At 42.4% G+C, this 26,448-nt stretch overlaps 2 protein-coding genes across 5 annotated transcripts; one reads left to right on the top strand and one right to left on the bottom strand.

Annotated features, from left to right (window-relative positions):
• Window positions 1-84: 84 nt before the first annotated feature.
• ctsd (cathepsin D) lies at window positions 85-6,648 on the bottom strand. The gene is given in 10 exon segments (XM_048257316.1): window positions 85-620; window positions 623-671; window positions 1,146-1,244; window positions 1,502-1,646; window positions 2,301-2,423; window positions 2,596-2,795; window positions 2,973-3,091; window positions 3,964-4,087; window positions 5,315-5,471; window positions 6,498-6,648. Coding segments are annotated over 10 exon segments (1,188 nt in total). The 5' UTR covers window positions 6,560-6,648; the 3' UTR covers window positions 85-510.
• rfwd3 (ring finger and WD repeat domain 3) lies at window positions 6,144-25,515 on the top strand. 4 transcript variants are annotated; one of them, XM_048257310.1, is made up of 14 exons: window positions 6,144-6,193; window positions 7,228-7,296; window positions 8,247-8,545; window positions 10,778-11,133; window positions 11,290-11,351; window positions 11,836-12,036; window positions 12,174-12,265; window positions 12,401-12,515; window positions 12,671-12,869; window positions 16,612-16,762; window positions 20,250-20,426; window positions 20,673-20,887; window positions 24,656-24,852; window positions 25,198-25,515. In XM_048257310.1, exons 1-14 carry the CDS (start codon window positions 6,173-6,175, stop codon window positions 25,339-25,341), a joined length of 2,298 nt encoding a protein of 765 aa, XP_048113267.1. In that variant the 5' UTR covers window positions 6,144-6,172; the 3' UTR covers window positions 25,342-25,515. The 4 variants fall into 4 exon arrangements, with proteins under 4 accessions (XP_048113267.1, XP_048113268.1, XP_048113269.1 ...); XM_048257311.1 differs by lacking the exons at window positions 6,144-6,193; window positions 7,228-7,296 and adding an exon at window positions 7,347-7,502; XM_048257312.1 differs by lacking the exons at window positions 6,144-6,193; window positions 7,228-7,296 and adding an exon at window positions 7,769-7,892.
• Window positions 25,516-26,448: the final 933 nt, after the last annotated feature.

Below are 26,448 nucleotides of genomic sequence, written 5' to 3' on the forward strand. Positions count from 1 at the left end.
TACTACAGAAAAATGACAATATAGGAAAAACTGTTTTGGAATGTGTGCAATAGCACTTCACTAGAGTAATGGTCATTCACCTAGTAGACTTTAAAAGTGTTTATTTCATCGTCATCATGAGCTCCATACCACTTTGAGGCAATCAAAGGCAATTAAAATCAACAGCAGTTCTTTAAAATCAAGAGGCTGTCCCCCTCACCACAAATGAAAACAAAAACAAAAAAAAAACCATAGTGTTGATGCTAGTTAGCACAGACCCTGATTGCATTCTCATAGATGCTGAATTTACTTGGTTTTATCTTGACAGATTAAAATTCCACAAGCTTTATTTGCCTTAAAATTGGTTTTAAAACACTTTGCAGGCTAGGTTAAGATCAGTGCAAATTCACAACATTATAATGCTACTCTCCAGTCCCAACATGACACAGTTTTCGCTGAGATTTGTACCACTCTCCTTGTTTCTTCTCCTACCCGTTGACTGACTGACGCACGGCCTACGTCAAAATGGACTTATTTGGCCTTGGCAAAGCCCACTCTATTGCTCTCACGGTCAAACACAGTGTAGTACTGGCCAATGAATACATCTCCCAGAATCCACAGGGGCCCTGCAGGAGGGGGATCTCCAGGCCCATGAAGCCGCTCAGGCAGATGGTCTTCCCGCCTTGGCTCTCCTGCATGCACAAGAACAAAAGCGGAGTTTCACAGCTACATGGGAGGGTCTGTTTCCAGTGCCATACAGGACAGATGAACACACTGAAATAGCACACAGTGACTGCAACATTCTAGATGGTTCTGTCAGCTAGTCAAACTTCCAGAAAGTGGTAGACTGTAGAGGGAACACACCACGATCCATGCCAGACCTGGCGGATCTGTTCTAGAGTCAATCACCATAGTTGAGGGATTAAGCCTGACTGTCTTTGCTCCCGTTACAGCCCTCACACAACATAATAGATCATATGCTGACATCTAGTGGACAAAAGAGCTTAAGGCACCATGTTGGTAATACACATGCTCACATGCCTGCCACACATTCTTTTGAAAGACTAGCAGGGAACAAACACAGAAGGGGGGGGGGGTGGGATGGGGTAATCAAACAAAGAAAAGAAAAGAACAAACACAAATGGGAAGGTCAAGGCAGGACCAACCTTAAGAATGTACTGCTCTCCAGTGAGTGAGTAGGTCTGTCCACCCAGGACGAAGGAAATGGTGGGGAGAGTGGGCACTTTCTTGCAGTCCACCATGTACTGTAAAAACAAAAAGCAAACGCTGTTCAGACGTGGGCAGTCATCCGTGCTAGTTCCATCCGTGCGAGTTCCTGTTGCAATGGTACAATACCTCAAGAGGTGGTTAAATGGCTTTCATTCTAAACTTTGTGGGTTACATCAAAATGAAGAGGATAAAATGAATGACTAATGATAGATTCATGAACTGAGGGTTGAGTAACCATATAGGACTGTTTATTGCATGAAATGTGCTTGGGTTAACATTAGCGAGTGGGTACCTCTCCCTGGATGAGGGGGATGGCTCCGATGGCCTTCTGCAGGGCCTTGACCTCGGCGGGGGGTCCAGTGATGAGGGAGGTGCCCGTGTCCACAATGGCCTCACAACCATCCTTACACAGGGTCAGCTGGCTGCCAATGCCCATTCTGTATATTAAACATAAGCACAGACAGCAATGATTAAAAAAAAAAAAAAAAGACTTGGGGAACAGTAAAGGGAGATTCCTTTGTGCACCTGTGTGATCTATTGTGTCGCATTGACAGATAAGAGTAACATTTTGGAGAAGTGAATGCAGGGGAAGTTTCAAGCACCTCTGTGACTGAAGCGTATTCACACTTCACACAGGTAACACACGACTATTGCCACCACGCAAGAGGACAAGCTGTGTGGTCAGAGTGTTTGAGTTATCGCACCAGGCCATGGAAATGTCAGCCAAGAGCTCTGTGTCCTCTGAAGGGAGATTCCTGGCCTGGACACTGCCCAGTGTTTCTAAAGGGCACTGCACCTTTGTGGACAACACACAGCGCTGGGAACAAACACTGCCCTTCACTCTCAGGTCTTCTCAGCATCAGGGGTTGGTTGGGTTGGATTTCTGAAGGGGACTTTCCTTCTCCTTCGCCAACTCCTTAATTACTGGCTAGGCTTTTACTAGCTAAGAAGGTGGTGCTAAAGATTGTTGGTTGTTGTGCTTGAAAACAATCTCAAAATGCCAAACACCAGGATTACATCCCAGAAAACCTCCAGACAAATCTCATTGAATGAGCCCTGCGTGACCAAAAGCTAGAAGTTTCTGCACTCACCCGTCCATGTGAACCTGCCAGTAGGCCTGCCGAGTGACAGGCACATAGTTGAAGTCTCCGGTGTAGTACTTTGGGTCGGTTCCTCCGAGGAGCAGCTCGCCACCGGGTTCAGTGTCGGGATTCCTGAAACAATGGAAGATGGTGAGAAAAGAAAACCATAAACAGAGTTGTAGTTAAGCCAACCAAATCCCACCAAAGATGTGTTTGTTATTATAAAATAAGCATTGTGGACATTGACACTTTAATCGTTCTTCCCTTGCACACACAGCTAGCCATGCGGAGAACGTTCACACACCTGTTAAGGTAGAAGGAGAACACATTCTGCTCCACTTTCTTCTGACTCATCATCATGTCAAACACCGGTGGCACTCCGTCCACAGAGATCCTTGGGTAGGCCATGCCCAGAATGCCATCAAACTTGGCAGCAATGAAGGCCACGCCAGGCTGTTTGATTGCCTCACCAAACACCTGCTTCTCCACAACTATGTCTCCAATCTGACAACAGAGCAACAAGGAGGCAGTATGGAGGGAGACCGGATAGATAGAGTGAGAAAAAGAGAAAGAGATAGAAGAGTGTTAGTCCTTCAAAACACTACTCCTTGCAGAAAAGGCTCCTCTGTTTGCCAAAGGTTAGCATCATTACCATGGTAACCAGAGCATTTAAATGCCTACCGTGCAGCTGTCCTGACTCAGATAGCCAGAGAGGCTCCCAGAGCCATACTGAATGGCGAACTCTGTGCCATTCTTCACATATGTGCTGGACTTGGCTCCGTTGTACTTGTGATGCAGCACTGCAAAAGAAGACCTTTTCCTTAATATTACTGTGGCTTTGGTGAAACACTTAATACCACTTGTGAAATCTAAAATAAGGGACTTCCCCCATCTTGGGGAAAAATAGAACAAAACAAATGAATCTTGCTGTATTTATTGACTGGGCCAAACACAAACTTAACCAGTTGTCTGTTCACAATTTTTCTTCTCATTGGCTTATTTCAGGAGGCAGATGGTGATCAGCCAGCGAGGGATTAAGCCCATGCCTGGACACCACTTTACCCAGCAGACACCACTTAATGAACTTGGCCTGACCTTTGGACATAATCTCCACGATGACACTATGCACTGAAGACTAAACAATTGGGAATAACTCACTGTATTTATACCACTGCTTTGTTGAATTTCCTATTGATATGATGCTGTGTTTAGAACGTCAATTACTGTCTGTGCAAACCTATGAAGTAGCTCCAGTTTTTTTGGTCGCATCACTTGTATATTAATTCTCTGAATTAATTGAAATTTAAATGAACTGTCACATTGCATTAGAGCTATAAAATAGCGACCTGACAGATGTTGAGAACATTGCAAAATTGTAGCATTTGACTGAGGTGGCAGACTCAGTGGACGATCACCTCACAGAAAATAGTGCACACCTGTTCGGTTCAAACAATAGTGCAGTTATGAGGTGTAACCACCTTGAATGTGCATTACTTTCTGGGAACTGAACACTGTCGTACATTACTATGCATACACACTTTTAATAATTAATTTTTATAAAATGTATAACATTTTTATGGAAGTCACCGAGTAGCCCCTGTGCCTGTGGCATGAATGGTGCTCATGATAGAGTGCAGGACCTTCGTCCAAAGGGAGCAGAAGAAACACTTACAGCAAGCGATATCAGTGAATGAGCAGTGAACAGATGGCACCCACAGGTTGGAGGATCCAGTGTCAAAGACCACCGTGAATGTCTGGACAGGAGTGCCTAGTCCGATCTCCCCATAGTACTGAGCCTGTTGGAAGGGACATTGAAAACCTGTTATATCATACTGCTCTCGTAGCACTGCAAGTGTAGCCATAATCATCACTCTGCATTACCCAGTGTGCTAAATCAATGTAAATAACCAATAACCTGCTTTAAATATTGTGGAAAGCCTGGGGAAACAACATTACACAGCAGCTGGTTTCATTAATGAAAACATTGAGACAGATGTGCCTCTAATATAAAATTAATCTACAGCTCCACTGCAGTACATATCCCCATGACTCAGCAAGTTATTGTCTGCCCAAGTCCCACAGCCCCAAGTCAGGACTGGACAGTTCCGATCAATTTGACTGTCAAACAGACAACTAAATATAAAAAAAAACATGCAAACACATAATCAAATAGACTACAAGCATATGGTTTAGGAAATACTGTTTTTTGGTTCAAGGCTGAGCTATACAAAAAAAAAAAAAAAAAAAAAAAAAAAAAGACTGGGGGCCACATTCAAAAAAGGGAGATTAAAAAAAAAAAATGTGTCAAATAACTCTGGGACCATCTCACCACTCATGGTCATTGCAAAATCTTTGGCATTGTGAAAGTGGCATTGTGGAAAGAAACATGACCACACGTTAAGCTTATGTGGACATCCAAGACCCCATGACAATGCCTCTGACATCTTGGTCATGCACTTCACATGACTTAAAAAAAAAAACACTCATTTCTTCAATACAATGACAAGGCAACTTTCTCTACCTCAATAGACCAATGCTAATGATTTGTGGAACAGTATGTACATGACCTACAGGGGAAGGAGTTTGATAAAAAAAAAAAAAAAAAAAGATTATATATCTCTATATATTTTATATATATATATATATATATATATATATATATATATATAAAAATATATATATATAAAAAGATCTGCAGCCCTTCACCAACTTTACTTCATCGTAAAGGAAACCACATTAGTCATCTACACCCTGTGACTTCCTGGCAGACAAGATCTGACACTTCAGACAAAGATCCTCCGCTTTAACCCTCTCTGCTTTAGGCCAACACTCATCTCTGTGCACACAAAAAAATAGGCCAACACTGAGCACCTGTTAAACATTATTAGGCCAAAGGCTGGTGCTTTCCCACCAGCCATTCTCACCGTGACCATGAGATTAGCCAGCACAGTGCACCACAACAACAAAAAGGCACAGGCATCTAATTAAGACAGATCCTATTAGGAATAGGGACGCTCGCTCACATCCATGAAGTTCTTGAGAGTCTCTGGTGTGGGGTCATTGCTGGAGGGGAAGCCCTGGTTGTACTTGAGGGAGTTGGTTCCAGCTAGCAACTTCTCCACCTTCAGGCCAGAGTCAGTGAGTGTGCGTCTTATGGAGCGGAACTTCTTCAGTGGAATCCTGTGGACATGGACAGCATTCTTTATTCATCAGAGTCTCAAAGTAACATTTTAAGCCATGCTCGTTTTTTTATGTGCTTTACCTAGGCCTAGCTGAGGAAATACAAAACATTAAAGCGCTATGTAACTTTGAATGTTTTGAACGAGCACTGAATACAACCTCAAAGATATGACAAATGAGTACTATTATCATCACCATGTTCTCGACCATTATTCAACGGAAGCAGGCATTGCATGTTCTAGATAAGAACTATTCAACGCCATGTCTACTCGGTGCTGTGTATCAGACGTTTAAACTGCGCGTCATGGCGCGTCAAGAACTAGGACACCATGAATGAGGTGCCACAACAGTTGGCGATTAACTTGGTGACTTAATGTAGACCTGATAAACAGGTTGATATTCAGCAATTCAACCTTTTCTAGGCTGTGCACACTAGACAACGCCGTGGGATAAGCTAAACACATAGCAAGTTTTTTTTTTTTTTAAAAGATCATAATGCTAGTCGCCACGGCTTCACCTCATTGGTGTGGTGTAAAAGCTGATAGTGGACGCACGCTGTGCCAGATATGATTATTTTTTATGTGCATGATATTGCGGTCTGACGCGTGCGAATATTATTAGACTTTAGCAAAATTCCATGATATTCCACGGCCCGTGGGAACACTATTATATCACGATTTAAATAGTTGGGACAATGTGTGATGCAGCGTGCTGAGAGTTGGGTAAGCTGTGAAACGTTGCCGCGCGCCTACACTTTGCTAAATTTCTCCTTTGTTTTGGAGAAATTCTTAACTATGCTAACGGTGTTGTAGGCTAGTGAAAAGCCGTATAGATTCAATTCTTGTAGTTAGCTTAATTAGAGTAGCTTTACATAGAGCCGTGACTCTGCGAAAATGACAACACCATCCAGCTAACAAGGTAACTTAGCCATTCTAGTGCCCTTAAACGCCAAAGAGCAACATAACGTTAGCCAAATTATAAAGCTGCTACTTGCTCATACGATGTAGCAGCTAAAAGTTTTCTTACCGCACGATCGCATCGGAGGTCCATGCAAAAACTGCAAACAAAAGCAGGTACAATATCTTCATGTTGCTGACTTCTTTGGAGGATCTGTACGTTTCTGAACTGAGAGAAGTGCCGTCGAGATTACTAACAAAAGCTCCTCGGTCAGGTGATGTTTATGAGTCACATGTCATGTGACAACCTTTCAGGGCGCGTTCAAGACGAACAGGGGAAAGAAAATATTTTCCCTCTGATTGTTCTCAAATTCTGTCTCGTTTTACCGATGAATATTACTGTACATTTAATGAAAACTTGATCATTATCACTTATCAGCCTACTGAGCCAGTTAGCTCTATTCAAATTTGGCATAGCACATTGTGGTGATTGCCAATCATTGTGTAAATTGGCATTGAATCGCCAATAATTGTAAAAGTGATTTAACATGTATTTGCTGCATTTGTTTCAGATTAAAACAAGCTTTCTGAAAATGTACAATTTAAATCGTCTGGGTATATCATCAAAGATCCTTGATTACTAGCTTTAACCAGATAATTCCAGAGAATGTCTAATAAGGCTCTGCTTTAACCCTCTCTGGTATCATCATGTGCCAACCGCGTCATACGCCATACAATGGTATGATATCGTGACATTCAAGTAGTTGAGCTGAGATAACAAAGTTGTGGCCCCTCAACATGGGGATGAAATGTTGTAATGAAATGTTGTAATGAAATGAAATCTCCTATATCTCCTTCAGGAAGTTTTACATTTTCACAACCAACCACGATTCCACTCCGTACATACAGGCGGCGCTGATGGATCCACGGTGAGAAGGCACATCTTACATAAAAACACATTTTTTCTCCAGAAGAAGCAATGAACTGGCGGGGATATTCGATCTGCTTGGTGATTTGATTAGGTTACCAAAATAATGTTTCTTAGCAGGGAAATAATGATGAGTATACGGTAACAAGAAACCCCTCCATATGTAACAATTCGATTTCTTTGCAGATCCGTGATTAACCTGAACAAGTAAGTGTACTGTTACCGCGGTGTTGTGTTTTAAGTAAGTTAGTTTAACGCTAGCTTGCCAGCCAACGTTAGCTAACGTTAGTTTCATCAAACGGCAACTTCTTGCAATCCTGCTGAATGAATTGGCACCAGGCACAGATTTAAATTCCATTTTATTGTTCGGTGTAACTTATTTGGTTGTTTCAGTCAGTGTCCCGTGGAAGTATTTTTACAAGTTAACGCTAGTTATAAAGGGCAGACTGTATAAAACAGTCATAAAGGGTAGACACCTGGCCATGATTGGTCATATTGCAGAAAGAGGTGGCGTTCGAACACCAGCTCCGAGAATAAAAACGGACTCCCAAGGGGGTAACAGCAGAATTACAGCAAACATCTTCTCACCAAGGCCTGGTTCGTGGATTATCCGCTGCAGATGACATCCATCCATTCACATATCCTGCCTGGCTGTACTTAGTCTGCTTGTTTAGAGCTTTATGCTGGAGGCCATCAGTGGGTTCTTCTCATCTCAGACTGTTCTCTGTTCTCCGCGGGTTGTGTTATTCAGAGTAGTGGTAGATTGGAGTCTTTTTCGACCACAGATGTCTAATTCGTAACATCCTTCTAAAGTACCATGAATGTTGTCGCTCACACTCACTTTTCACAGGAAATATCAATGTTAATAACTAGAATACTGGTGTTAACACTTCTATCAGGTTGACAAGTGTTAATTTGTCAATCTTTTTCTTTCTCGATTACTTTTCATAGGTTTTGTGTCCCTCTAATATGGATGAGGCGATGGATGTCGATGTCCATTTGGGAGGGATCAACGCACCAGGTTGGTATTCTCTACGGACCTTGAGCACCGCTCAAGGGATTCTTTTGCCAGAGATCATAGACGATTCCGGTAGCAGCACGGAGGTGGAGGAAGAAGAAGAACCAAGAGACCAGGCTCCTCCAGTTTTGACAGCACCGAGCCAGTTACCAAATAGCTGGCTTCTGAACCGCAGAGCTGAAGCCGGGCCGCAAAGGTCTACTCTCGCGCTTAGGAGGAGACGCATGGCTAGGTAAGCATTGTGAGAAATACTAAATGTCAGTCGAGTTTCCTCCTGGGGTGTGAATGGCCTTGCAGTTTGGTGACATAACATTTGCAATGACAATCGATTTAGTCAATATGTGTGTGGTATGTTGCACACATGCTAAGTAACCATCACCATGACAAGTGTCAAAATCTTCTCTGAGGATGGCAAAAGCTAGTAAATGGACATTCAACTGATCTTATTTTAGTCACATGTCATGTCAGCTCTTCTCACTTAAGCACTTAACTGCTTGCATCAGCAGCAAACCCCCACACACACATTTGGTGCAGTCAGTCACACCACCACCCAGTCGTTTGGTCAAAGTAGAATCAAAGATCCTTGAATGTCTTTCCTGATGTATTGTTATGTAGGCAGAATCAACACTTCCAGCATGTGCACAGTTTGACCAAAGTTCTGTATGTAAATGAGCTTCTGTAACACCACTATCTCAGCAAACCAATGGGTTGTTTGGGAAAATATGTTGTCTTGGCTAGAAGAATACCTCCTCATTGTGGTATTCTGTATAGCATTGGTTCTCAAAGTGGGGTCCGGAGCACATTGTCAGGGAGTCCCTGACAAAGTTTACTACAAAATATGAAATTGTCTTATATGGCGAAAAATGCTACAGTATCAGTATTTCCCCAATTGATCTGCTGATACGTTACATCAATACGTCAAAACACTTTACTATTAATTAACCGCCAACAAAATGAAAGTTATGTGAAGCAAACACTATGTGTTCAACACAATAGGCCTACATTTGACAAAGAAACAACAATCATATAAATAAAAATTCTACATACTGGATAAGTTTTGTGTGTATGTGTTGCGATTATGAGGGGGTCCTTGGAGAATTTTCCACTCCATGAGGGGTCCCCGGCCCACGAAAGTTTGAGAACCCCTGCTGAAGAGTTATTGATTGACTAGTTATTTTCCAAACACATGTTGTGGCACTTTGGAACAGATGGCTGGTAGCTCTAGTTGTAGACGTATATCCACGGTATCGACAGCTCTTAGATAAGGGGTAGAGTCCATGATGAGAAAGAGATCAATCCAGGCACTCCAAAAGTGGTGACAGTGAGTAAGGAATATGGATTCATTTAAAAAGCCTTTATTGTAAGTGGCTACTTCATATTAAAAAGCCAACATGTTTCGACCTAACGCTGAGGGCTTAGTATTCACAACTGAGGGCATAGGCCCTCATATCAACCTATCTCATACAGATAGATGTCTGGATATCAAGTCATGTGACCGCAATAAATGAAAGGTACACATCACACCATGGTGCCCTCCCCATAGAATAAACACCATAGCTCAACAGGTCCCATAACAAAAGAAAATCAAATTCAACATTACACAAAAGAAAGACAACATTTCCATCCAAGTCCTTTACAATAAACAAGTAAAATCAATATCTTCATTTAGACCTGGATACTTTATAGCATTTAGGTGATGTATCCAAAATGACTCCCTTTTATTTAATCCCTGTAGCCTATTACCACCCATCGCCATAACACTTCCTCTGAATCTGTCTTTCTGTCAGATTTACTGTTATTTATGTGGTTTTATTAATGTGGGTTTTACTGCACCGCAAGTTTAGTCAGTACTTTAAGTGAAGTTTGCATTATGTGAAACTAGTAATTCCTTGTGTGTCTTGTTTTGATGCATTTATGTTTTAATTATTAAAGTTTTAACCAAATATTTACCACCCTGATGTATTATGTTGTTAGCCTGGCTAACTGCAGACCTCATCTCATTGAGATGGTGTCTGGGAACTAGGCATTCATTTTCTCGTATTTGAAACGTGGTTTACAAATGCCCAGAGCCGTTAATTGGGCGCTACGAATGTCTATCAAATGCGTCTGTGCGTAGCTCATAACGGCTTTGGTGTGTCGTCATCGTCTTGCTGCCCTCCCTCCGTTCTGTGATTGGTTCCTTCGTGGAGGTGAAAACGAAGTCCATAGAATCCAGGCTGCCTAGCAGCGTGAATAAAATTGCGCGCGTAAGGTAGCATGGGGAAACCCAGGCTATTATGTTGTGCTATTAAGATCTAAACGTAAGCCTTCCAGTTGGCTGCTTTCCATCATTAGTAACATTTTTGTCCTATAAGATGGCCTTTAGCTCTATTGCCTGTCTGGGTTCTAAGTAGATTGATTACAAAACTAGTTTACTCTTTTCTTTTCTAAACAACTGTTTACCTCCTCTTTCTGTCTACCCCAGGCGTGTGCTGTCTAACTCTCAGTCAGGACTCCCTACCAGGGGTCCTCTGGATACCCTCCTGCGGGCGTCTGCTGCCAGTGACCCCGAACGCCTCTCCGACACCACAGAGGTCATCAGTGACTCTGAAGAAGAAGAGACGCAAGAGGGGGCAGCTGCCATAGTCCCAGCAGCAGAACCACCACCACCAGCCGCTGCATCAGCAGCAACAGAAGAATCAGGACCAGGGCCTCCTCCTCCTGACCTCCACGGTCATCCTCCGCTAGCCTCTGCCCCGCAGGCACACCCTGGGCCGCCACCGAGCTCCAGCCAGGGCTCCGCAGCCCAGTCGGCCCCACTGCAGGGAGTGACCCTTTCAGGTGTGTGTTCTTTGTTGACAATGCAGTGGGAATTATTTTACAACCTTAAGAGGTTTTGGTCTGTGGTCAGTTTGTCTGACTCTGTGTGTTATTTGAATGTCTGTGTATGTTGGTGGTTATTGAGGACTGTGGGGTCTGCTTGTGTCTTGCGTACAGAGCCAGTTGATGGAGCTCCATCTGATCTCGTGGAGGTTACAGTTCAGCAAGGAGCTACAGAGGTAGGAAGGTCTCGTCCTGAGCTGAAAGTCCTACGGTGACAAATCTCTATGTCAGTGTTGCTTTTCAATATATGGGATCCTAAACATTGCTGACATCTCTCAATTGTTGCTAGTCACATAGCTATAGATATTCCTGGGACATGCAAAGGCAGTTTTGTCTGCTGTAAAAAAAAAGCTGAATGACTATTTACTGAACCCTTATCAGCTCTATCAAGCCCTCTAGTGAACAATACATCACTTTTTAGATGTTTAATGTTGTGGTGATGTGATTTTTGTCAACTGTACACTTTCTGACTGATGTGAAGTTAAGTCCATGTTCACTAAATTATTTTCTTAACCACCAACCAGTGTGATAAGCATGGATCAACAAATGAAATGGATTTTGCAGTCCTTCAGTCTGATATCTTTGTAGTATATGGTAATTCTGTTGGAGAGAATGTTGTATCATTTGGAGGTGTAGTAACATAGTTCCATTGCCCTCCAGTTAGTTCCAACACCTGCTGAGTCTCCTGCTGCCTCCCCCGTGCCCCCAGAAGAGGAGGGGGAGGGGGAGTCATGCCCCATCTGCTTCGAGCCCTGGACCACGTCGGGAGATCACCGCCTGGCTGCCTTACGCTGCGGCCACCTGTTTGGCCACACTTGCATTAACCGCTGGCTGAGGGGGGATGGAGCCAAGTGCCCGCAGGTCAGCAGTCTCACAGGGCTGACACTAATGTCCAGCTCCAACCTCTCTTGTCCACTCACACACTCATTCACAGATGCATACAAACTCACAGCTCAGAAAGCTAGGTTGCAACCCAGGTTTGATATTTGTCTCCGCAGTGCAACAAAAAAGCCAAACGAACGGATATCGTGCTGCTATACGCTCGGAAACTTCGAGCTGTAGACAACACGGAACAGGAGACACTGAAGAGGTACAAACATCATACGAACTTCTACACTTGGCTCTCTCAAAACTCTATAATGACTAAGAGAACACTTTTTGAAGTTGTTTGTTCATTGTGTACGTGTGTGTGTGTGTGTGTGTGTGTCTGCGTGTGTCTGCTTAGATCCTTGGAACAGGAGCAGTCTCTGCGCAGAAAGGCTGAGCTCGAGTGTGCTCAGTGTCGGCTGAAGCTGCAGGTGGCAAACGAGGAGTGTAGCAAACTGCGCAAACAGTTACAGGCATGTGGCCTTCCTGTTACCTCACGCTACACCTGTTCATACCCTTACTCAAGTTTTGTTTGTGTTTATCACATGAACGCCTCTTAGATTGGAAGAATAGAGGTGCTTCCTAACAAATATGGCTCAATTGGATTCTCTCTCATGCCCTCCTTTAGGAGCTGAGGAGGCTGAAAGCACAGGTGGCCCTGGGCCTCAGCCAGTCTCAGAGCCAGTCTGTGTCCTCCAAGGGCCATTACGTCTTCTCCACGGCAGTGATGGTGTCCCAGGTGGGCGGCTGCAGGGTGATGGCCTTCTGCGAGCCCCTGGGCTGCCTACTGGCCTCCCAGCCCTCTGCCCACTCCTCACTCGTCCCTGGTGAGACTGCCCACCCCCTCGTAGTGTGCTTGAGCTCTATTCTTCTGTGGAAATCAGTTAGTCAGTGCCTACATACAGGTGCATCTCAGAAATGTGAATATCATGGAAAAGTTTCCATGATTTTTTTTTTCCATTTTTTTTTTTCCCGTAATATATTTCAAAAAGTAAAACTTTAATATAATCTAGATTCATTACACACACAGTGACATATTCCAAGCCCTTTTTTGTTTTAATCTTCATTATTGTAATGATTATGGTGTACAACTCATGGAAATAAAAAAAAAAAAAACAGATTCTCAAAATATTACAATTAAGAATCTATGATAGAGAAATGTTGGCCTGAGATGAGCTCTAATCAGCTAGTCAAAGGTCAGAACACCAGAGGGGTATTTCACAAAACCTAGATAAGGGATTAAGCTGGCATTTTTAGGTTATCCTAGATGAATTTAGCCTTGACTTGGTTTCACAAAAGAAATGGCACATAAGTTACCATGGGGATTTATTCTCTGCACCTAGCCTGGTCCCGACCAGGCTAACAGCCAAGCTAAGTTAATTCTAATGGTAATTATGTCGTCTTATTGGTTCAGCTAGCTGTCATTCACATCAGACCTCCGTGCTAATTTTTAAGGAGCTTTATTCCATTTATAAACTATTTGCTAAATGTATTTGCTCGCAAAACAAAACAGATTGTCTGCCTACTACCATATGGTTATTATTTTAATTGATAGCCTTATAATTATTAACATAGACCTAGGTACTCATTGTTTGGTATTTTATTGATAGACGTTTGATGAATAGCCTACTGTAGTTGATTGGAAGTGGAGGGGCAAGTTCTCGAAGGTATTTTCAACTATAATATTAAGGTATATCATACTATGTGCATCTTTGCAGTGGCAAGTGCTTTCTTAATGACGTTGCGTGCCGAGACAAGGAAGCACTCACACGTGGGTGCATACGTAAATTTGCATTCAGTTGGTCTACTACCTCTACTCCTGCTGTTTTACAGAAATGGCCATGATTCCCCATTCCAAAAAGGACAACTTTACTTCATTGTTAGTCTATATCAAAAGCAGTTGTTCACTTTGTGTGAATGACGCTATTTTCCGCGTCTTTTTTTATTCCAACCGTGGGCACTTTGGAGCAGAAACGAGAACGCGCACACATCCTGAATTACTTACACCTGGCTTGACATAGTCGCTCCTACTCATCCTGGATTGGCATTAGTGAAACGAGTTGAGCTAGGATGACCAGACATCGCTATGTCAAACTTCACTTTATCACTTATCTTGGATGTCTTAAGTCTGCCTTTGTGAAATACCCCTCAGCAATGGTTTCCTTCCTGAGCCTTTAATCTCTCAGTCTGTGCAGGAAAATGTTCTTTCCCATGACATTCTAATATTTATGACGCCCGGCAGCAAAGCGGGTGGTCAGTATAGGTTTAGTCAGATTTTTTTTTTTTTTTCTTCCCCCGCATGTCCAAATTTCCGTCAAAGGATTCCGGGACACTGAAAGACCGGGTACCGCGAAACTTGGTGGGCATGTAACCCCATATGGATAGCATGGAACCATCGTTTTTCGTTTTGATCTGTAGCCCCCCCGCTGTACTGGACCCCCCGAAAGGAGGGTAGAGCAGACACAGTTTTCTGTGAATATCTTGAGAACCGTAGGGCCTAGGATGACCAATTTTTTCCGTATGTTTGCCTCCAGGGGTCATGTTAACCCATTCCATATGCACACATGTGCATAAACAGATACACACGCACACACATACATTCACAGTAATCATCATTATGACACATACTCACACAGTAGACATATGTATGCATGCACATTACATGCACAAACAAACATACAAGCAGGCAAACACACAACACACACATACACATAAACATAAACGTGTACACGCACACATGCACACAATTCAAGAATTTCTCAGAATTATGAACAGGCAAGATGGGGGTGGGGTTGTATAAAATTAATTTTACATGTGAAATCTATGAACTAATCATGTTTTGGTACTTGTTGTCTAGCAGATACCAGTGAGAATTGAGTGTGGATAATGCATATTTTGTACCGCTCTGCGGTACATCTAGTTTAAGATGCACCTGTATCTAGATGATGATAATTGTAGGCCTACCTACTATAAATGTCAAGGACTAGGCATTTATGTGTTTTTGTAAACAAACTGAGTTGTGGCTGTGTAGGCTTTCTTGTGCATACCTTAGTGACTTCCCAAAGCTAGCCTGCCGCTTTGTCTAAGGGTAACTGTTGATAGCCTTAGCCCTAGGAGAAGATATTGGAATTTAGCCTTTGACAAGGTGTGGGAACCTTGATAACGGTGTAGTGTGTGGCGCAGTGACTCCACTGGAGCGGCATGTCAACTCTGTGGGTGCCCCTGTGCTGATATGTTGGACTGTTGCCTGTGTTAGTAGTTGCTGTTGGCTGGGCGCCAGTGCCATTGCTGGCTCGCTGAGCTTGTTTGTGTGAAGGCTTCGTGTAGTTATTTATTTCTCAGGGGCATCAGGTGTCACCAGCTTGATGTTTTTCATGTCGTGCAATCATTGTGAAGCACTGTGATTTCTGGACTGATTCCTCCTGTGGATGTGATCTAGGACATGCTCAGAATGAAAGAGTTAGTGTTTTGAAATGGTTATGTTTAGTCTGGAAACGCTTTGGAAGTGCTACTGTGCCATGCTGAAGGGCCCCTAATGCAAAGACATTATTTCCTTACAGACAATGATGTTTAGGAAAAGGTTAATAATGTTAGCGGCGAATAAAGTATATAGTGTCATATAGTGGTCAATGCTGATTGGTTAAAGGGTGCATTGTACACCACCAGCTCAGCATAAACTCCTTTCAGCCAACTATGATCGCTTAAATGCTTTGTTTACATCTGTGGGAATAGGTAGTAGAAAAAAGTTTAATTTATCCCACTGTTGTTGAGCCTCTACTCCGTATCTCCCCACCAACAGTGGCCTGCCTCTTTGCTTGAGTGCTGTGCTAGCATTCACAGCGTATGTCCAATTAATTTAGTCTTTTACGCAGTGGAAAGTGACAGCGCAAGAAAGAAAGTGTGTCCAAATTCACCCATTCTTCTCAGTTGAACTACTCGCGAAGTAGCCTACTCGTCACACAGACATCACAGGTATCACATGAAAGAGCTTTTTCTCAGCTTTTAAACGATGTTAGCCACTAATTGCTGTGGTGAACGGTTCACGAGAAAAGTAAATAATATAATTCAAGCCGACTAAGAGTTTGTGAAAGTAGCCTTAATGATCACAAAATGTTAAGCATGCATCTAGGCTATTTGAGTTTCTTAAAGCTGAGCTGTGCTTAAATTGTTCGATACATGATTTCATAACCGGCCAAATATAAAATAAATGTTAAATATAGCCTAGATATCTGTAAATATTAGATGATCAGATGATTTACAGTTCTATGTAATATGTCATGTTTCATGTTTTTGTAATGTTTCACACAGTGATGCAGGTCTACTGCAGAGGCTAAATACAACTTTACTGATCATTGCAGAGGCTAAATCCAACTTCACTGATCAATACTGATCATTTTTATAGCCTACACACACACACACACACACATACTGGTTTAGAGCTTCAGATCCCCGATCCCAGATGTCGGCGGTGTTGACGGCGACATCTAGTCAGTATGTGTATATATATATATATATATATATATATATATATATATATATGGAGTGCTCACTGTGTTTTTCCTCCTTCAGGCTTCGGGGTGAAGAAGATCAGCACGGCCACCATGAAGGCCTGCCAGTACATCCCCATCCACATCAAGCCCATCCGTGGCCTGGCTTTCAGCCGCCAGCAGGACAGCCTGCTGCTCTCCGGCGCTCTGGACAACACAATCAAGCTCACCAGGTCAGACCAGCAGACTTTACAATGCCCCTTTAACATGGACGCCTGTGAGGGATTAGCATTAGGTGGTTCTGTGGGCTATACTACGAATCTCGATTAGTGGGTTAGCGAGGTATGTTGCGCTCAAAGCCAGGGTATGCTGTGACACGAAAGTGGCTCTGTTTCAGCGTCGCTGTATCACCATGGTGTCTTATGCTGTCAACCACACCTGGTCTGGAGCAGGTTATGTGCTAAGTTATAGCTTAAATCGTGTAAAACTACTGCCCACTGACCAATCAATTATCTTGAAAAACGAAGTTATCTTACGTGTAGGATTCTGTCATATATCTTACAGGTGGAGCTCTGCCTCTACAAACATTTTGGATATTGCATGCGCTTTAATAGTGTTGTGTGTGCAAATATCCCACTATGGACGTGCATACCATGCATACTACTGATGACAATCGATTTATTTGATGTTATAGACTAGACCAGTGATATTCAACCCGGGGTCCGTGGAGTTACTGCAGGGGGTCCGCTAATCTGAAGCATTTTTTTTCCTCTTCAGAAAAATTAACCAAATAAATTTCAGTGTCCCGCCGGCGGGACGGTTACCCACCTTCCCCAACATTCTAAATCAATTGTATGCACCATATTGCTATGTCGCATAGTAATGTTATACACCATTTCAAAGCTTTGACTCTTGGGAATCCAAAAATGACAACTTATTTCATGTACAATTTGTATAGTGCTTTACATTCTCAGATTAATTTTATTATGTCTCAATTAAATTTGATCCAAAATGCCCCCCGGGGATCCTCCGCGTTTGGTGATACCCTGACTTCTGGCTGCAGTGTAGCTGCAGCACAATAAGTAGATGCATCATATTGGGTACTGAAATATTTACAAGAATCCATAGAAATTGAATCTACATGTTGTATTATCCAATATTAGTTGTACAGATGTATAGTCTATCTTATACACACTCATTGAACCAACAAAGTAAATGCAAAATAGAGACTTTTTGTAATTATTCCATATTTTGTGTAGTCAGTCTATATCAGAACACCTGACATACAATCTAAATAGTCCACAAGAAACCTCAAAGTGTTACCTTTCATTTGAGACCAGGATTATGCTTCTACACAAAGGGGTTCATGTGCAGTAAGCATTTGATTGTCAGTATGCATTTTGGATAACAAAAGTCCTATGGGGGGAGTATCCATAGGCATTTTACAAAAAACGCATGGGCATACCTTGGCAAATAATAGTCTAAAGCACTCATATTTTCATTCTATATTGATCAACTTTTGCACACAGCTTCACAAGACCTGGTGCTAGGGCTTAGTTGTGTTTCTAAGGAATATCAAGTGACCTAGAGGGCTGAAATGTGGTCAGTTCAGAGATGCTTGTAATCCGGCAGAAAGAAAAAACTATATTCTAGCCTCTGTAGCTCTTTGTCAGTACATCACACAGTTATTGTGACTGCTTCCTACGAAAGCTACAGGTTCTCAGCTTTCTATAGAGGTCCAGCACTTGATGGTTGACCTCAAAAGAGGTGGGAACAATGCCCTTGTAAATAGGCACAGTGCAATTTCAGGCAAAAACTTGACATTTTTACTGCGAACTATGTGGAAAACGTCCTATAGGCTACATAAACATAAACAGAATGTAGAAAAGATGATTTGTATTCATTTATAAAATATCATATAGGCTACATATGAGTCTTCATGCAATTATGTGATCACAGTGGGAACATGCACCATTTAGTTATCTTTGCGTCAAAACCAGATGGTGATGTCCATCTGCCCCAGAATTGGTGCCACTCAGCCTGGGTCGGACGACCTCTCACTAGGTAGGCAATGAGATATTGCATCCATACTCAAACTGTGATTGTTAACTGTATAGCTGATGAGACACCAGAGGGCAGCCGACAACTAGCAACTTTGCTAATTTAGCTAAATCCCATTCAATCTCAATAATGGCAGCTAACAGTTTACTGGAAAAATACGATGTCTTCTTAACAACTTTAGCATTTTTAAGCATTTAATGAAGTAAAATATCCGTTTTGGATTTCAACATAAACACTTAGCGGAGTAAAAAGTTTCTCTCTTTCCCTCGCTTCACTATCGTGACCCTGGTATCTTTATTGAATATTTCAGAAACTCACAGATGGTTGGTTATGTGATTCATGGATGGTCTCGTTGCCCATAAATATCCAAATCGTTCAGATAGAAATTATGTTGCCCAATCTCAATGGAAGAAAAAATGTCAATAATAAACAGAATAAATTTAAACGAGTTCTATAAATGACATATGTTACAGATAATGTACATGTTAACATGTGTGGGGGGGTCCGTGCTCAGTGTCTCTCTCAGCCAAGGGGTCCTTGGACTGATAAAGGTTTAAGACCCCTGGGCTAGACACTAAAAATGACCGTAGTGTAGATTATGCTATCTCTCATAAATGCGGAAGTTTTTTAATATAGGCGGTCTTGTGCATCTCCACGTTTCATGATTGGCCAACATCATCCCAACACTGAGAACGCGCACAGATCTGATGGCATATTTTTTTACTACCATATTTCTCTGGAGACTCAGTCAGGACGATGGAAAATCAGGATCCAGGCTTTTATTCTTTTCAATTAGGGGCCAGTGCCCCTCAAGGGAGAGATGCATGTTTGTGTCACCCCATCATGGGTTTCACCAGTATTCTCTGACTATACAGAAACAAGTCTACCATATTTAAGTTACACACAAAGAGAAGGAGTGACCTACTATGAATATGCAATGTAAAGGTGTGGCTGAAGGGGATGTGGCCTTTTGGTGCCATCAAGTCTGTTCAGCTTCTATTGTCTTTTAATTAAAACTACCCCCTTTCCTGGGAAGTTCTTCAGAGGCCTGGCCACATGCTGTTTCTACAAACATTAATGTTTCACACCTGGTGATAAACAAAAAGCCTCTAGACAGGCTTTCATTGAATTCTAATCATTCAAGGATAAACAATGGATACACTGCATACAGACCAAAGACACACATGGGTACACATGGGTACAAAAATCACAAATGACCATAAGAAGTACACAGTATGTACATTTACAGAAATGATTCTGATTCACAACACTTTCAGATCTGAACTGAAAGCCTAGTTTGACAAATATATCACATAACTGCTATCGTAGTATCACTTAACTTATACCCGAGTCAAGGCTTTGTGTAGCCTGGATATGTCTAGATAGCCTAGATATGTCTAACGTGCTTCGTAATATACCCCACTGGTACATAGGCTGTCATCTTGATGTGTTGATGTGCACAGGGGCCTGCTGAGGTCTTACCATAGATGTAGAACTTTTTAGGACGAATGCAGGTTTTTCAAAATTGCTGTTTATGTAAAATGTCATTTTCTATTTTTGATGATTGAAACCAGACACAATGCTGATGCCTAAAGCATGCCAACAGGATTGTAAATAGTTGTCAGCTGGTGTTGAAGTTCTGTATTTATGTGATTGTAGCTTGTTGACGAACACGGTGGTCCAGACCTACAACACTGGCGCGCCTGTGTGGAGCTGCTGCTGGTGCCATGACAACAACAACTACGTGTACGCAGGCCTCACTAACGGCACAGTGCGGGTCTACGACATGCGCGACACCAGCACACACGTGCGTGAGTTGCTCCCACAGGGCACCAGGTCAGGACCACTGCACTCTTAAACCCTGCAACATGTCTGCACAAATTACAACGTAAACAGTCATTTCTAACTTATTAGTACATAAATGAAATAAACAGACGGTAAATGCATTGTAGGTATTGACCAAGATTAAGTTGTGCTAATGGCCGTATAGACATCAATAAGTCTTATGTACTCTGTTCCAAATCTGTGATCGCACGATTCCCTCAGATGCTCAATCCATCTTGTGCGCTGACCTCTCCTCAGGTGCCCAGTGGCCTCTCTGACATACCTCCCTCGCGCGGCCTCCAGCGCGTTTCCCATGGGCGGCCTGCTGGCGGGCTCCCTGGAGGGTGGCTGCTTCTGGGAGCTGCAGGAGGGCACCAACTACCAGCCCAACATGCTGCCCCTGGAGGCCGGCAACTGCATGGACATCCAGGTGGAGCCAGAGAGCCGCCACTGCTTGGTGACGTACAGGCCGGGTGAGTGGATGCGCTGAGGTGCACTCAGGCAGCAGTTCCCTTCCTACTTACGGCTCCCACACACAGTTGCGTGTGGTGCAGTGCTGGAGACGCATCCCATCCATTTACATGGGCTTACGTCATCCGTTGGCAAACTGAATTGTGGGTCCGTTGTGTCGTGTTGCTCCCGTCGCTTGCGTCGAAAAGTTCAACTCTTGCTGCACCGACGAACAACAACAGAAGGCACCAGCCAATCAAGTTACGGTTATACTTCAAGTAATTTGCATAGCTAACGTCGGGGACACCCACTGGCATGCGTTGACGGAACGCAACTGTGTGTGGGAGCTGTTACTCATTTGCTCCATATGGGGCTCTGCTTTGTTTTTTGGCTTTAATGCAGTTCAGGATGCGCTGTTGTTAGATGTGACTTTCCATTAGCAGACTGTGTTTGGAAATTTGACAGCATAGTATTAACATTTACATTTAATCATTTAGCTGGCACTTTTATCCAAAGTGACAAAAAAGGGAATAATCAATGTACAGTGCGACAAGGATGTGTATATAAATATGCTCTCTTTTTAGATCCCAAGTCCTGCACGGGTCCATTTTTGGAGACCCGCACCCGCAAAGTTCAGCACCAGATCCGACCAGTCACCCATGATGATATCAAAATGAAATCCGCACCCGCCCAGACCTGTTAATATTTGGCCCTTTACCCGACCCGTGCCCGCGATAAATCACACACACAAGCTAAAATCATTCCCATTAAAGTGCTCTATTTTTATCTCTCACCTCTCAATCACAATATAGGCTCTCTGGGCTAATGAAACAGCCTGACGGGCACTTTCTTCCGCGCTATTGGAGCACGTAGGGCTACAAAAATAGCCTAATACAAACATTTAACTGGCCCCTGTCAATTTTCACATTTGATTTGAGTATTTGGCATTAAATCTAAATCTTAAGCTAATGAACAATATAGCCTAAAGTGTGCTTTCTTTTGCGCCATTCAAGTAGCCTACCATTGGCACCTTTAAATAGGCTATGGAACCTGACGCATTGGGTACTTATGAATTTTATTCAACATTTTGCATTAGGGCTAAATCTTACAATAACGAACCATAGCCCAAAGCTTGCTGCATCAGAGCATTACACAAATAGACCTATCAATGTTACAAGAAACCAGAAATGAATGTTACAAGAACAATAGGTAGCCTATATATACAGTTATGTGCAGAACTAGATGTACCGCAGAGCGATAGAAAATATGACTGCCGCCCAGTCCAGCACATTTTTTTCCCAAAAATAAATCACACTGAAAGGCCTATATGATTCTAACTGTCTCACTAAATTGCATTATCCACACTCAATTCTCACTGGTATCTGCTAGACAACAAGTACCAAAACATGATTAGTTCATAGATTTCACATGTAAAATTGATTTTATACAACCCCACCCCCATCTTGCCTGTTCATAATTCTGAGAAATTCTTGAATTGTGTGCATGTCTGCGTGCACACGTTTATGTTAATGTGTGTGGGTGTGTGCGTGCTTGTGTGTTTGTCTGCGTATGTGTGTTTGTGCATGTGCATGCATGCGTACATATGTCTACTGTGTGAGTATGTGTCATACGTATGATTACTGTGAATGTATGTGTGTGCGTGTGTATCTGTTTATGCACATGTGTGCACATGGAATGGGTTAACATGACCACTGGAGGCAAACATACGGAAAAAATTGGTCATCCTAGGCCCTACGGTTCTCAAGATATTCACAGAAAACTGTCTGCCCTACCCTCCTTTCGAGGGGTCCAGTAGGCTACAGATCAAATCCATCCAACGATGGTTCCATGTTATCCATGTTTCGTGTACCCCGGTCTTTCAGAGTCCCAGGAATCCTTGTTGGTGTACGGTCACTAAATGTACACATAAATTATTTTATTGTAAGGCCCCCCATGAACGAAAGTTCACAAAACTTGGCATGCATTCGGAGGGTGTCATAATGATCCTACACTTTCAATTTCGTGCAGTTTTGACCATGTCAGCCAGAGATATTGTGATGAAAACACCTAATTCTTTGCTTTTTAATTTTTAACTAGGTGGCGCTATACATGAAATAAGTGGTAATGGGATGGGTTAACATGCCCCCTTAAGACCAACATACAAAAAAAAGGTGGACCTCCTAGGCCCTACGGTTCTCGAGATATTCACAGAAAACTCTCCAGCCACCTACAGGCCAGTTGGTGTATAGTAACATAAATTAATTTATTGTGTGGCCCCCCATGAACGGAATTCCACGAAACTTTGACTATGTTAGGTCACAGATACCTGCGATTACAACACCTCATTTTTACTTTTTTGTGTTTAACTAGGTGGCGCTATACATGAAATGAGTGGTTATAGAATGGGTTGACATGGCCCCTTGAGATCAACATACGAAAAAAAAATGGTCCTTCTAAACCCTACGGTTCTCGAGATATTCACAGAAAACTGTGTCTGCCCTACCCTCCTTTCGGGGGGGTCCAGTCCAGCGGGGGGGCTACAGATCAAAAACGAAAAACGATGGTTCCATGCTATCCATGTGGGGTTACATGCCCACCAAGTTTCGTGTACCCCGGTCTTTCAGTGTCCCGGGAATCCTTGACGGAAATTTGGACATGCGAAAAAGAAGAAAAAAATCTGACTAAACCTATATGGTTATATGGTTTAGTTATGTTAATAACAGCAGTGTGTTTAAAAAAAATGAATAAAGCTCAAAATCCTTAGAACCGCTGTTAAATACATAAAATCAATGCATTGGGAACATTGCACATTCAATTTCAAATCAAAACATGACCAAAATTGATCATGTTATACCTTTACAGAAAGTGAAGAAAAAGGAATGTTAGCTGTTAGCAGTGTTTGCATTTTTCTTTACAAATTCAAACATTTACTGTATAAATTGAAAAATGTCTCAAGATTTTGCTTTACTTTGAATCCCTGCACTAATATCTAGTTGCATTACCATTATTTCTGACAATTGCTTCACATCTGTGTTGCATGGAGTCGACCAACTACTGGCACCTGTGAACAGGTATTCCAGCCCAGGACGATTGAACTACATTCCACAATTCCTCTGCATTTCTGGGTTTTGCCTCAGAAACAGCATTTTTGATGTCACATAGGCCTATGCCTATGCTGGCAACGCTCCAACTTCGAGATGCATCGAAGAAATCAAAGTCGCAGGAGTGACGTGATGGCCAAAGGTCGTAGCCTATCGTTGACTAAAACACATATTTGCAAAGTGGTAATGGTAATTTAGACATAAAAATATTGTACATATTTTTCATTTATGTTTTATTTCAGCAAACTAAAATACTGTTTTGGTTCTCATCCACTACCCGCCCGCAAGGAGTTCAGTATCCGCCCGCATCCCCGCCCGTGAATTTTAGGAATGTCACAATCCACCCATTTTAGCAACTTTTATGCGGGTACCCAACCCGTTGCCGTACTCTGCAAGATCTGTCCATTTTCTTTTTCTTAGATATAACATCATATATTACATATTTAAGTAGGCATTTTGTTGTGCAATCTATTCAGATCAAACTGATGTGCTGGGCTTTCAATAGAATCTTGATCGTCCACGTCTTCAGTGTTCCGACACTGTTGTCTTGTCGGATCAAGACGATGCAGGAAAAGTTTGACGTTAAAGATGACTAGCTTTAAATAATACAAAATAGGTCATACATTGTGTTCTTGTAGTGGTCTATCTCCATATAACTGACTGTTTGTCAACTGTTTGTCTGTGCTGCAGGGCGCTCTAACCCGTCTCTGCGCTGTGTCCTCATGGAGATGAACCGCACAGCTCAGGTGTGCTCCTGTTCGCCAGTGCAGACCTTCACTGCAGGAGCCTCTTCCAAGATGCTCACCAAGAACTCCATCTTCAGGAACCCCACCAGTGACTGCTCAATGCTGGTGTGCGCAGGCGATGAAGCCTCACAATCAACCATGGTTAGACACTTCTTTTTTTTATTTATTTTTTTAAATCAGTCATATATCTGTCTATACCGTTAGGAAGTCATATGGTGCTTTCCTTGTGCGCTCCATGTTGGCTCTGTTCCAGTTGTAACTTGTAATTGTAATGTCATGTGAGACTGGAAATGATTCCACTTCATTATGAAATACAATGTTGCCTTTGTCTTTGCCTTTAATTAGTAAACTCATAGAGCCCTTTACACTCAACAGGGCACCATGCAATGGTTTTGGTTTTAATCACATGATGAGTAGTGCCTTCCTATCCATGTGGTGGTGGTGATGCCGTGGCTGTAGAACTCAGTTTTTTCTTTTCTTCTGCAGGTATGGGACGCTGGCAGTGGGGCTCTGCTGCAGAAACTACCATCTGACCTCCCAGTCCTGGACATCTGCCCTTTCCAGGTGAACCAGGGTCACTACCTCGCCTCACTGACAGAGAAGATGGTCAAGATCTACAAGTGGGAATGAGACGATGAGATATCAGCAGAATGGCTGATTGTTGTACCTTATAGAATTATGTTTTATTTTATGTACAACTGTACCATATTGACAAGAGCTTTTATATCTGTGATTCATGCCAAATAAAATAAGTCTGTACATATGTATATTTTTCAGTTGCTAAAATAAATGTGTTGAATAATACTACTGGATCTGACTATTTTTTAATGGGACTTGAGACAAACCATCACCTAGAGACTGTTCAAAACCTTAAAATATCAGTCAGCAAGGGCTGACTGTACAAAGCCAGCCAACCCTAAAGCTGAAGTGGCAACCACACAGTCCATCAGGAAGCCTTGAGCCAGGAGTGTCTAAAAAAAACCCAACAGATTTAAATATCTTCATTCTATTTTTTTCCCTCTGGAAGATGAATATTAACAATTGATTCTGGCAGATGTACATCTCTGTTCATTGACTTTGTTTTTAAAAGCTATGAATCATCAAAAAAAGCATACGTTTGTCGAAGATTAAGCTATCCTAAAATTGGTTTTTATTGTGTGTGTGGGATGACGGGCAATCTGAACACAATGCTGCCTGGAAACAGTTGTAATTACATTGCATCATGCAAATCCTCGGAAACATCTAGGCTACATGTGATAAACAAGCCAGGGAATATAGCTTTTCTCTTTTCGCAAAAGTAACATAGGCGATACTTAATTCCATTATGACGTCCCTAGCACGGATGATCAGCTGTACTGTCTCGGACATTTTTTTGAGATGAGCAATGATATTTTATGTGGAGATCAAATACTTGCAGACAGTCACTGCACTGTCTTACCTCTGGTAACAATTTCTCCCTGAGAAGAAAACGATAGCAAAGTAACCTACACTACATACCCTACACTACATCCACCTTTAGCCTCTGAATAAACAGTATTTGTCTGGACTGACACCAGTGGCCAGATTGGAAAGTTCCTACATTGAGATATTATTTGAGTGTGCCTGTATTCATAAAACAAATATGAATTTATTGTGGAGTTTTTATTAGTCGTTCAAAAAAATACAATCTTTCTGAAACTGAAAAATATAACTTATAAAGTCTTCCGCGTTAATGCTGTGACGTGGTTTAAAAATCGC

The sequence above is a fragment of the Alosa alosa genome, chromosome 11, assembly GCF_017589495.1.
Source record: "Alosa alosa isolate M-15738 ecotype Scorff River chromosome 11, AALO_Geno_1.1, whole genome shotgun sequence".
NCBI lineage: Eukaryota > Metazoa > Chordata > Actinopteri > Clupeiformes > Clupeidae > Alosa > Alosa alosa.